General features: G+C 45.4%; 1 protein-coding gene across 1 annotated transcript in view; it reads right to left on the bottom strand.

Moving 5' to 3' along the window:
* Positions 1 to 13,909, bottom strand: part of LOC133361320 (zinc finger protein 585A-like) — a gene marked incomplete at its 5' end in the record, with an annotated part of 114,865 nt that overhangs the window by 11,268 nt on the left and 89,688 nt on the right. Inside the window, one exon of the mRNA XM_061580257.1 lies at positions 12,197 to 12,655. Within this exon, the coding sequence (XP_061436241.1) occupies positions 12,197 to 12,655 (459 nt within the window). The remainder of the gene's footprint in view (positions 1 to 12,196; positions 12,656 to 13,909) is intronic.

Below are 13,909 nucleotides of genomic sequence, written 5' to 3'. Positions count from 1 at the left end.
CGGCTCGCTTCGAGCCGGCCACGGAGTGGAGGCGGCCGACAGCTCCTTTGGGCCGGTCGCATCCGGCACGTACACGGCCTTTGTAGGGTCCCACCCTACGGCCCCCCCATCGACGACAGGACCGCCCGTCCACGCCGTGACTTGTTTCCAGCGGCGGAGATTGAACTGGGCGTCCAAACACTTAGCCGCGGTCCGGGACGTGAGTTTCTCGTGACCGCAAGCCGGCATAGGAATGCCCAGATCCCGGGATAACTCCAACATCTTCCCCAAGATGAGAGGTTCCAGCAGGTCAGGCTCCGTCTCCGGGTAAGCGGCCATCGCGAGTTCCAGCACGGCGCCCCTGTACGCTACAGGCGACTCCTCCGGTGCGCGTTGCCGCTGCACGAAGCGGCGATGGGCGTCATCCGGTGGCTCGTACGCGTCCGCCATTTCGTCGAACACTCCACGCAATGTTTTCTTCTTCGCAGCTTTTATAGAGCGAAAAAAACGAACAGACTCATCGTCAAGGAGAGTCGGAAGCACCTCCAGCGCCTCGGCGTCCGTCCACCTTGCCGTTCGTACCGCCGCCAAAAATCGACAAGCGAACGCACTCCAATCGCCCCCGATGGAGAACTCCTTAACAGTTGTAAGGTGACGACTGCGGCTCCTTGGCCTGCTTCCGTCCGTCAGCGACTCTTCCGGCGGCAAGTTCAGCAAGGCGTCGCAACGCGGTGTCGCCAAGATGGCGGACGATCTTCGTGGCGGCCCCAAGATGGCGGCTTCCCGCCTTCCGTGGTGCGCCACGCCCAAGATGGCGTCTTCACGCCGCGTGGTCGATGGCGGCGCCATCGAAGACGACCCGGGCTCCTGCCGATCACCACCATCACCTTCCAACGCCGCCCTTGGCGTGACAAGGTCACACAACTCCGTGATGACGGTTTTTAGGGTCGCCAGTTGCTCCGCCATCCGGGTCCATCTTAAATCTTCGTCCTTCAACGCAGATGGGTCGGGCGCAACGGCAACCTCCTCCACACCCGGGCCCTCACGGATCTCTCCCTCCGCCGAAGTGAAGCCGACCTCAGGAGGAAGATCGTCGTCGTCCGATGATGAAGCCGACGCCGGAGATGGGATATTCTTCTTCCTCAGTTGTTTCGCCATGCCGTTTCACTTCTGACTCCAGTGTAATAAAAGGACTCGAACACTTCTTTCTGTCTTCGTGTCTTTATTCAGGTTCACGTCTTTACCCACACGGCACTCTGTTATAACTCCTGTATTTGTAGCCCCCGGCTATTCACTGCTATTATAGCTTCCTCACCCCTCTGACTCTCTGCTTCATCTACTGTAACCTCCTCCCTGCAGACTTGCTGCTACCCCTATGTGCAGACCCTCTGGCTGTCACTGTATGCAGACCCGCTGCCCACTCTCTCTGTGCAGCCCCGCTGCTGACTGCAGCCTCCTTGCTGCTTCGGGTCGGTCACCGCTGGCCAACGGTGCCGATCCTCGCTTCCCCCGTGTTCGTGGCGATCTCGCCACACCCCGCTTCGCCCTACGTGGCCTTCCTCTGTTCCTGGCTCCCAGTCACTCCCCCTGCTCTTCCGGTTCCCCTCCTTCTATACTCAACCCCTCTCCCCCCACGTGACCTAACTCCTCCCCCCCTGACGGCACCTCAGAAGGGCCGTTTACAACCGCATTACACTTTTATTAATATGGTAAGGTGAGGCTTAAGACTAAGAATAGACTGCATATTCTTAGTCTTGACTCAACCTGTAACAGGGAGACCACCACTAGACATGGTAAAACTGTGATGGTTGTCTGTCAAACACGACACCGTTCCACCTTGCTGCTACGGCAGACATCGCCATCTAATAATAATAATAGTTCAATTTGTAACGCGCGCAAATTTGCAGACGTAGTGGCCGCAACTCAGAGGCGCGAAGCCAAGCTCAGAGTCGCTCAAAAGCATGATTGTAGAGGTGAGTTTTTAAGTGTCTCTTGAAGGAGGCGATTGAGGTGATGCTGCGAATGTGCAGAGGGATATCGTTCCAGACTGTTGGGGCTGCCACCGAGAAGCGGCGCGTAGACGTGACCATCCTGGATCTTGGTATCGAGAGGAGGTCGTGAGTCGCGCTGCGCAGGCATCTGCCGTGTGCTGAGCTGCAAGTTGTCAATAATGAAGAAAGGTACGGCGGGCAGGCGGATATGAAGGCATCGTCCGTGGGTGGAATGTGTGGCGGATTAATTCGAGCTGAATAGAAACAGCAATAACGACATTGCTAGTGAGTGTGCTTAGTATTGGTGCTGTAATTCTCATGGCGCCAGGCTATCCTTGGGATAGGTGCAGCTGTGTCTCACACAGACTGCTGTAGTTTCACAGTAGTGGGTGGCGTTGCTGTGCAAATTTAGCTGAATAATTTGGTTCTTTCGGTAAGTCACGTAGGTATAAAATAAAATAAATTAAATCACAACGTTTAGATTGTAACACAAGCAATCATCATAAGGTGGGAAAACCACAGCAATACATTTTCTTGCAATAAAGACATGGCCATCGAAACGTCGTGATTTAATTAAATTTATTTTATTTCATACCTACGTGAATTTACCGATATAACCAAAGAGTATGGATCCCTGTAGTCACGAAAAAAATCTAGATTGAAACTTTCTATATGTATATTCTAATTGACCCCTTGCACATAATGTCCTAAGCATTTCAAATGGCATCGATAGAGATCCTGAACGTCCACTGTGACGGAATGGGTGTGTATCTGTGTGGTCAATGCAGCAGCAATAATAGCCAAGGCGGGAAGCAAGATCTGAACTGTAATGGTGAAGAATGAGTGCACGGCCATTTGGTCGCTTCAACACATCCACGATTTTAAAAAAGTATCCGTCAGTGATTCGTGGTCGAGAGAGCCACCTCCCTGGACGTCGAAGGCATCTCAGAGTGCATTGCATGCGATGAGCCTCTCGCATCTCTCATCTCATCGCGTTTAAAATTGGACACCCCTATCAGTGGTAGCTGTCGCTGTGCATTACAAGGCGACTTGGCAGCTGGCCTGGAAACAGGCGATAGACAGCGAAAATCTCAGTGGATGGAGGGTTACATGGTGAAGATATGCCCACTTCGTTATGTGGTCTAACTCAGAAACCAGTTATGAAAAATAAATCTGTCCACAGTATAGCAGAATGTACACGTGGGGTTTGCAGTGTCTGTGAATTTTGAGAGCGCGACAGGGCTTGATCACCTGTGCGTCACAGCAACATTGACCTGGGTTTGATTTCCACGTTTGGCCACATGCTCCGTGTGGATTATGCAGCCACCTGTTCTGGGCAGGTTCTGCAGCTTTCTCCCTGTTACTAAACCCACACAAGCAATGCAAACCGTTCAATTTGGATCGCAAACAGTAGCAACTTTCTTGCAAAATGCGAGCAAACTTGGCAGAATCTTCCTCAAAAAAAGTCTTGAGACCGAGTAAGGCTGATGCTGCGTGAGAAGCATGGCAATAAATAACAAAAATAAACACACAGGGCGCACACGCAGAGTGCTTTACCGTAGCTCAGCGACTCCGGAGTTTGCTTTATCTTCTTGGAAGCCCTCTTCTCCAAAGCTCGGAGCTATTGGGCCCCACACAGGATTGGAGGACGTGGCGGCGGCGATGGCGGCGGTGGTGGAGGTGGTGTCAGTAGTAGTGGTGCTGCTGCTGGTGGTAGCGGTCTGGAGCCATTGTCGCTCGATCTTGGCGAGGCGCTGCTCTTCCTCGAGGCGCTTTTGCTCCACAAGACGCTGCTCCTCCATCAAGTGCTCCTCCTCCTCCTCCTCTTGACGCTTCACCTCAACGAGGCGCTTCTCCTGAATGAGACGTTTCTCCTCGAGGAGCTTCACCTTGCGAAAGCGCCTCTCCTCAAGTCGCTTATTTTTTTTCTCAAGACGCTTCAGCTCTATGAGACGCTTCACCTCAAAGAGGCGATTCTCCTCCATGAGGCGCTTCTCTTCCTCGACTCGCTGCACCTCAATGAGGCGCTGCTCCTCGACAAGGCGCTTCTCTTCTTCCACCCGCTTCTCCTCCATGAGGCGCTTCTCTTCCTTGATCCGCTTCACATCTATGAGGCGCTTCTCTTCCTCCAGATGCTTCTCCTTGAGACGCTTTACCTCGCGAAGGCGCTTTTCCTCCATGAAGCGCGTTTCTTCAAGGAGGCGCTTTTCCATGACGCGTTTTACGTCGTTGAGGATTTTGTTTTGAAGGCACTTCTGCTCCGTTTGGTGCTTCACCTTGGCGAGACGCTTCACCTCATTGGGGCGCTTCTCTTCCATTGTGCATTTCAACTTCGCAAGGCGCTTGTCCTCCTGGAGACGCTTCACTCCGCTGACGTTCTTCACCTCCCCAATGCTCCTCTGTTCACGCGAAGATAAGCACATGATCATTCAGACATGCGCACTCAGGACAAAATCTATTCTCGCAGGCACACAAATATAGACGGGCACATAGACGAACAAAAATGCATACTGGCACATCTATGTACGGATGCAAACATGCACATTATCTCATGGCATGACGTGATTATGGAGAGATGGAGTGATGGTGTTGGGAGATGGTGTTGTGATACGGAGAGGTGAAATTGTGGAATGTTCTGGAGAGACGGTGCCTTGTGATGGTATTGGCGCTTTATGAGGCTCTATGCTATTGTATTGATTCTCGAATTGAATCTTTCGTGACTGCAAGCATTCATACTCACGTATGCGACTTTACCGAAAAAACCTAAGAAAGAGTCACGTACGTGACTTTACCGAAAAAACTAAGAGTATATTGTATCGAGTTGGTGGTGATGTGAAGAGATTGTGTGGTGATGTGAGGTGTAGTGATGTTTTGGTGCAATGGTGTGGGAGTGTGGAGAGAATGTGGTGTTTGACTCCCATAGACCCCATACACACCTTTGGGGAACGATTTTCATAGCTTTGGCCTGGGAAAGGGTCCACTTCATCCATAATGTCCCCCCACGTGGTCGATTGGCGCCATGACTCCCTGGCTACGGAAAACAAAATTAATTCAAAGGACGAGTAATGTATTAGAGAACGAAGCACGTGGATATTCACACAACTAATTCTGAGATTCTTGTAATTACCTCTTAACACATAACATGACCTACTGTTGAGAAACATTAGTCACATGGCAGTAAAACATTACAAGTCATATTTTTGTAAGCATGTTGAGATCATCAATTTCATAAAGTTGAGACCCCCATTTAAATCAATATGGATGAAACGCAGCTCTAAATCCATGCTGTCTGCCACCCTTGACCGTTTACCTCTTCCCATCACCACCAAGCCACGTCCACTAAAAATAATTAATCAGGGAGCTGCCTCCTCATCATAAAAGCCACGTGATGCAGGTAACTGTGACTTACCATCATATTCCTCCAAGATGTCAGCCCACTTGCGTTGTCTGTCCATGTTGTTGGGAAGGAATAGTTTCTGTTTGATGTTGGAGGGCCTGGGGAGGTTGTAAAAACGCTCAGATTTATCAGCCTTTTGAATCACTCATCCTCTCAATTATTACAAATTTGACCACTCGCTGTACCAATCAAATCACTTTCGTGCCGTTTGTTTTACAAGTCCACTCACTCGCTTGTTTGCCCACTCATGCGTGCGTCAGATCACTCACTCATCCACCCACGCGAACATGTTTATTCCAACTGCCTATTGTATTAAACATAATCGCCAGACATAACCGTGATGTTTAACCTCTAATCCAGACAAGCATGCTGATGCACAGCCCATTTGTATTAATCGACTGCTTGATAAAGGCCCCCCTATGTCTTGTAGGTCATTGGGGTCAAATGACAATACTTTAATCATTTGTTATAACCCGAGAATGATGTCGCTGGTCACGTGATGTCAGAGATACCGCCCATGTGGCTGTGACATCACAGATAAGAGACGTCTATGGCAGCAGCTTGGGTCTGAACTAAAAGGTAGACTCCTCCCCCGTGTTGGATAACATTCAATACATGTAATGCAGGGCACAATTATGCAGGCAATCAGAACACGATCATTATAGATATGTTAATCATATTATATGACATTTAAACAGGTTAGTTATGAACGTTTTAAATGTTGACTTGCTTTGGGTCTAAACAATGACAGTAACAGCAACATATCAAAGCATGCCAAGTAACCTAACTAATAGTCCTAATTTGGTTGCAGAAAATCCAAATAGCAACATACACAAAAATAATGAAGCTTTAGTTTGTAGTCAAAACGTGCAATAAAAAATTAACAACACACATCGTCAACAGGGACGCTCACGTTAATTGGTTTTTTACCCTTCTATCTGGCAACAAAACTGACACCTTTTTACAAGGAGTCATGTTTGCATAGACCGCAATACCTGCAGTCATAATACAAACAAAATAACATAACTCTGATAATGTGCACTGTCCTTGAAGTTGATTGGTCCACACCCGAGACAGCTTTCCTTAGAGCCTAGTCTCACATGGGTTGGACCTGATGACGCCAAAAGGCGCACTGTAAAAAGGTGTCAGTTTTGTTGCCAGATAGAAGGGTAAAAAACAATTATCATATTTTTACTGGCAAATGAGGTTCCCACAGGGACGCTCACCTCGTTGACGATTCGCTCTGCAAAGGCTTCTTCTGCTGCTGCTCACTCGTGCGCATTCCTCTCGACTGCGGGTGGAGGCGTGGCTATGACGTAACAGAGGTGACGTCACTACAGCGAGGCTCCGCCCCCATGCGCTTGGCGGGCGCACCACGTGGTGCAGTGCGGGTGGTTGCGTCACCGGAAACAGCAGAGCCCTCGGTTCGACATTAAACATTTGCCCCCTCGCTTTGTGCTGTCTTTGATGTCGCCGTTACTGCGGCGAGGACTGAAGCGATGCCTGGCCATCAGGCCTGGCATATACCTAGGCCTCAGGCTTCATACTGTTTCGTAGTTATTTTTTTTTAATAGGAATTATTAACTTGCATTTCATTAATTACATTTCAAGCGTATAAACACCATAACATTGGTTTATTTACTTTTAAATTCAGGTTTGTAGTATAGTTATTGATCTGTAGTTATATTTAAGTGAGTGAGGTGGTTGTACTAAGTGTGAATTTGAGTTCCATGTAAATTATTATTGTGTAAAGGATTTGTCTGTGTGCACCTATCCTGGCATTGGTAATTAGGGCTTTTTATGATTAAGTTGTTAATGAGATTGTTTATTTGTGTGTGTTATCTATGTCTGTGTCAGGTTACATATCTATGTTTGTAGCTGTGTGTGTTTCTTAATTTATGATGGGTGGTGATGATGTTTCTTGATAATGATAATGGATGGTGGTGATGATGATGATGGGTGGTGATTATGAAGGGTGGTAATGATGATGGTTGGTGATGATAATGTGTAGTGATTATAATGGGTGGTTGTGATGATCATGGGTGGTGGTAATGATTAGTGAGGTTATGATGATGGGTGGTGATGGTTATGGGTGGTGATGATGATGGGTTGTTGTGATTATGGGTGTTGATGATGATGGATGATTGATGATGGTTATGATGCATGTTGGTTGTGATGGTTGGGTGGTGGTGGTGAGTTGATAGTGATAATGATGATCGGTAATGATAATGGGTGTTGATGAGTAAATGAGCAACCACCAGACACATAACAGCAACAGAAGTAACTAAAGCAGCATCAATAACATCAGCAACAACAACAGCAACATCACATTTCGAGGGCGACGCTGCTACTTCTGATTCTGCTGCTTCTGCTGCTCGGCTATTTGTAGCCGGGCCCTGCTCTCGCGGGACCGCACACGTCTTTGGAAATGATTGCGATGATCATGTCTGAACTGAGAATTAAGTGACTAAATATTACTTTGTTTAACCATAACTGTATGTAGATTAGCGTCATCATGGCTCAGCGAATACTACTCATGAAGGAACTCACACTGTTTAATGACAGAAAGTGTAATACTTTTGGCTGCCCGTGTATGACAAGTCACCTTCCTTGTCGAGACGCATTTTAAACACAACACGGTCCTTAAATATATTGTTAAAATAACGTCTACACCCTATTCAACATGCAGCTCCAACTCGGCCATGAGCAACCCACAGCACGCGCAGAGGGAGGAGACCACGAGGGAGACGGCCTCAACTTGAAGAGAAAGTTGACAAACTCACGGATGCCATCACCCAGCTGCTGCAACGCCTGTCGGATGAGACGCTACGTCCCATGGCACCAACCAGGCGAGTAAATGAAGAGCTGAGCCCGAATCGGAGGCCCCTACCCGAACATCAGCAGCAGTAGATAGCGTGATTCTAATAGAACCACGTTGTTATTATAATAATTTTGATGCGATTCTAAACCGCGCACCTCCCAGGTTGCATTTACGACTCCCGATGTGCATCTACATATAACATACATTCTAGCTCAGTGTAATTCTAATACGACCATAGTGTAATTCGAATAATTTTAATCCGATCCTAATCCCCCAGTTCGCATATCCGACCCCCGGTTCGCATGTCCAACGGACATACATACCACATACATATGACCATAGTATGTATGTATGTAATATGCATACATATGTGCAGTGTGATTCTATTACGATCACATTGCGATTATAATACTTCTAATGATATTCTAATATTGATTTGAAGCTTTCGTGACTGCAGGAATTAATACTCGTTGGTTCTTTCGGTAAAGTCACGTAGGTAGAAATAAAACAAAGTAAATCACGTTTCGGACGAAACACAAGCGCCCGTCTTCAGGTGAGAATCGCGATATCCGCGATGTCTGCTGCGAGCAGCGCGATGTCTGCTGCAGACATCGTTTCGGGCGCTTGTGTTGCGTCCGAAACGTCGTTATTTATTTTGTTTTATTTATACCTACGTGACTTTACCGAAATAACCAAAGAGTATAGATATTCTAATACTGTCCCTCCGTTTACGGTCTTATAAATTATATAAAATAAACTAGTTTATATTCGTTTAATGTTATCTTTAAAGCGTTACAGTTTACATGTTTTAGAGTACAAGTGATCTCCAGTATACTTCGGAATTAGGGAACGGAACGTTGCTAAACTATTTATAACGGGGACCTTTCCCCTCTAGGAACACATGTTGATGGTGGAGACAGCCAAGACGTTGCCGGTTAAGGTCAGACTTGTGTTGCTGCAGTTGCTGCTGCTGCAGTTGCTGCTGCTGCAGTTGCTGCTGCTGCAGTTGCTGCTGCTGCAGTTGCTGCTGCTGCTGCAGTTGCTGCTGCTGCAGTTGCTGCTGCTGCAGTTGCTGCTGCAGTTTCTGCTGCTGCAGTTGCTGCTGCTTCTGCTGTTGCTGCTGCTGCTGTTGTTGCTGCTTAATATGCTTCAGTTCCAGTGGTGTTACGTGATGGGATAACAAACTTTGATTAAATACTTTTATCAAACGAGTCATTACAATTGTAACGATTCATTATTTCACGGGCTAATATTGGGTTTGTGCGATTATTTAACATATTCATACTGAATATTGTTATTTGATTCCATTGAGATGGAACATTCATCCAGCAGTGGACAGCTTGATCCTAATACCACCAAAGTGTTATTCAAGTAATTTTAATCCCATCCTGATCCTGCACCTTCCGTTTCACATATCCCGCCCTTGGTTCGCACGTCCATATTACATACATACATGTTACATACATACATGTTACATGCATGCATGTACCATGTTACATACATACATGTTACATGCATACATGTTACATGCACATATACTTACTACAAACAGATATGTTACATACAGACATGTTACATACTTACGACCGTAGTGTGATTCGAAGAGGACCACGGAGTGATTCGAGTAATTCGAATGCGATTCGAATATCACACTTCAATGTAGGTTGTTCTAATCTATAACACTAGTTAATTATGTTATTGTATAGTGTTATAATGTATAGCTCATAGGTTATATTGTTAGAGTTCACAAATTTAGAGTTTACTAACAATACTAATTTACAGTAATTTTTAGATTACTGTATATGTGAATGTTTTTAAGTTACCATTGTTGAAGTTCATAATGTTAAAGTTCACAGTGTGAGAATTTACAATGTGAGAGTATATCCAAGACGTCGATCGATGGCGTTGGTCTGGTAGGTTGGTGTCACGGGACACCAACATGCTGCCGATATAACAGTAACAGAAGCAACTACAGCAGCTACGAAACCATTCGATGGCAAATCAGCGACTTCTTCTTCAATCTGAGAGTTTGTGGCCGTGCTGTTCTCGTGGGACCCGACACGGATTTGGAAATAATTGCTATGATCATGTCTGAGCTGGGATGAGCGACTAATGTTTACTTTGTTTAATCATAACTGTGTGTAGGTTAGTGTCATCGGGGCTTAATGAATACTACTCATGAATGAACTCATACTTCTTTCGGATATAAATTGAAATCGTGTTGGTAGAACAAGTCGCCTGCCTTTTCTAGACGAATTGTTATCTTCAAGTGCGTCCGAAAATAAACTGCTAATATACACAGCATAGGGAAGGCTGCCTTGTTCGAGAGATGTAGTTTGGCTAAGGCGCTGTGGCCGGGTGATGACACGGATTCTGAAACAATGGAGTTAAACACTCGCTGCTTGGCCCCGTCGACAGCAGCGAAGGTTGTCATATACCGCCCCATTTACGAGTTGGCTCTTTGGGGCTGTATGTGAATAGTTGAAGGTGCTCGGTGGTGTTTTCTTCTAACAGCTACTAACGTGCGTGTGTTGTCTGTTTTTAGGATTTGTCCATAGATTTTGTTCTTTTTATTGCGGCGTTTTTTTGTTAAGTTCTGTCACTTGAGTGTAGCAATTTGTTTAAAAATTCGTCACGTGAGCGTGGTGTTTTGCTTGTGGGAATTTCGCTTTGTCACAATTTGTGATTGTTATAATAATTGTAACGATTCATAATCTCATGAGTTTATAATGGGTTTGTGCGTGTATTTATATAAATATATTCCGTCTTTTGTTATTCGATGACATCTAGCAGTGAAAATCGTGATTGTCATATGACCATGTTGTAATTGTAATAATTTTTATCCGATCTTTGCACGTACACTTTACATACATATGAGCATAGTGCGATTCTTATATGACCACACTGCTTTTAATGATTCTAATGATATTATAATACCTTACCTCCGTTTATATGGTTATAAATTAAAACACTAGTTTATAATCGTTTAATGTTTAGTGTTATCGTTTATAGTATTACAGTTTACATGTTATAGAGTTCAGTTTATCCCCGACATACTTCGGGATTAGTGACTGGTACGTTGATGAACGATTGACTACGGGGACCTTTCCACCTCAAGGAACACGTGTTAATCGCGTAGACAGCCAAGATACTGCCGGTTATGGGCACACTTGTGTGACGGTGATCCTCCACCTGAAATTAGCTTAACATGTTATTGCTAGGAACATTATAAAATAAAGAACGGACAAACATTTGTAAAAATACGTTTTTATTCATCTGCAATCATTTTTACGTCAAAACTCGAAGGGAATATTTATTATGTCCTATGTTCACACATTTCCAGTACAATGCAAACCATTTCCGTTCTAGGAATACCAAAGCGTTAAAGTATCATTCCCCATGATTTCCTTATTAGTTCATCACGTTTGTTCACTGTGCGTATATGTTGAAGTCAAGGCCATATATCCAACGAACGCGTCATCAATGTACATCCTGAAATCAGCTATCTAAAATCGATTAATACCAATCAAAAAAAGCCATACACTTGACAAAAATCTTTAAAATGTTGAGTAAAGATGTACCTACAGACGCATTCCAACTTTAGCTCAACAGGAACATATACGACTACAATTGAACCCTCTCACAACCAGTGCTCATCACACCACTTCGGCAAGTAATCCGATAACATTACAAACCACCACTGGGCACGTCATTAAACTCTCACAAACTGTAAAACTAAAATAGTCAAAATTACACACAAAAGTACTCGATACGGCTTAAAAGGTATAACCACATGACATAATATTTTGTCAGTCACCCCGAGCTCTCTGGTTGACTCTCGAGCCACTCCATTACATCCAGCCATCTCTCGGGATCCAACTGCATGGGATCGAAGGTGGAATTATCTTCAGGACTCATTGCAGCACCTTGAACTTCAGCTTTTGATTTCAGTTTCCTATCATTGTGGACCTTCTGATGCTTGTTCATGGTTGATGACCGTGCAAATGCCTTCCCACACACAGAGCACGGGAATGGCTTCTGGCCCGTGTGTGTTTTCTCATGAGCTTGAAGATTTGATGGGTGTGAAAATGTCTTCCCAAACACAGAGCACAGGAATGGCTTCTCGCCCGTGTGTGTTTTCTCATGAGCTTGAAGATTTGATGATTGTGCAAATGTCTTCCCACACACAGGGCACAAGAACGGCTTCTCACCGGTGTGTGTTCTCTGGTGAGTTTGAAGAGTTGATGAGTGTGCAAATGTCTTCCCACACACAGGGCACAAGAACGTCTTCTCACCCGTGTGTGTTCTCTGATGGTTTTGAAGAGTTGACGAGTGTGCAAATGTCTTCCCACACAAAGGGCACAGGAATGGCTTATCGCCCGTGTGTGTTCTCTGGTGAATCTGAAGATGTGATGGCCGTGAAAATGTCTTCCCACACACAGAGCAATTGAAGGACTTCTTGCCTCCGTGGACGTGGGGCTGTGGAGAGCGTCTCTGCTCCATGTGAGCGTAATAACAGCAGCAGTGTTATTGAGTCAAAAGTACGCTATCGGCCGCAAGGATGTTTAGCGTTGAGTTTTGGATTTTGTTAACTGCTAAAACAAGAACGACACTCTAACCGAGACGCAAAAAAATCCCGCTAATTTGACGACGAAAACGTTTAAGAGTTTATCCCCGAAAATAGACACTTACTTGGAGATTCACTATATATCGGTGTCTGAAACCCGTCTGAAGATGTCGCCACGAACTCTCCGAACGCAAAGTCGCCTAACTGTCGACACAGCAATTGTGCTCGCCAAGCTGCGTTGTCTCGCGGTTGAAGGACGATCAGCAGAGCGACGAGTCGAGCGTCCAACCTCATCAAGTTCCCTCTCGAAATGGCATTGAGCTCTGCTTCTGAGCCGCCTTATAACTCCCCCCCTAGGATCCAATCCTTTGTCTTTCAGGATATTTGCATTCGATTCTTAATTTTGGAAGGTACAATCCGCATGTATATTAACATACCGAAGGGTAATGTGCCCATTGTGCTTCATGCATGAATATGTAAGTGCATCTCAGTGTGTAATTGTGCGCTTATTTTGAATAAATGGAAAAACTTTGTCCTCGATTTAAAGTGAATGCATAGAAATTAGCGTGTAACTTTAGAAAAGGAAGAGAGCGGCCTTCTCGACGAGGGAGTGAAACCCAATAGATAATATTCTTTTACAGCGTTACAATGCATAGGTTGTAGTTCATAGGTTATAATATTATGTTTCACTATGATAGAGCTTAACATGTGAGAGTATACAATATCAGAGTTGATCAAATGCGACGATCAAGGGCGTCAATTGGTTAAGTTTGATCAGTCTTTGATCAAAGGCGTCATCCCATCACGGAACACCACCTCCCTGCGTATATTACAGCAACAGAAGCAACTACAGCAGCAACAACAGCAGCGACAACAGCAGCAACATCACATTTCGAGGGCGACGCAGCTACTTTTGATTCTGCTGCCCAGCTGTTTGTAGTTAGGACCTGCTCTCGCAGGACCCCACACGTCTTTGGAAATGATTACGATGATCATGTTTGAGCTGAGAATTAAGTCACTCAAGATTACTTTGTTTAACCATAACTTTAGGTAGGTTAGTGTCATCGGGGCTGTGTGAATACTACTCATGAATGAAATCACACTCCTGTATGACCGACATTGTACTCATTTTGGTTGATCGAGTAGAACAAGGC

This window comes from Lethenteron reissneri, chromosome 72, assembly GCF_015708825.2.
Source record: "Lethenteron reissneri isolate LAM-NWPU_2019-01 chromosome 72, ASM1570882v1, whole genome shotgun sequence".
Taxonomy (NCBI): Eukaryota; Metazoa; Chordata; class Hyperoartia; order Petromyzontiformes; family Petromyzontidae; genus Lethenteron; species Lethenteron reissneri.
The sequence above is the reverse complement of the archived record's forward strand: the minus strand, read 5'-3'. Positions and strand labels throughout refer to the sequence as shown.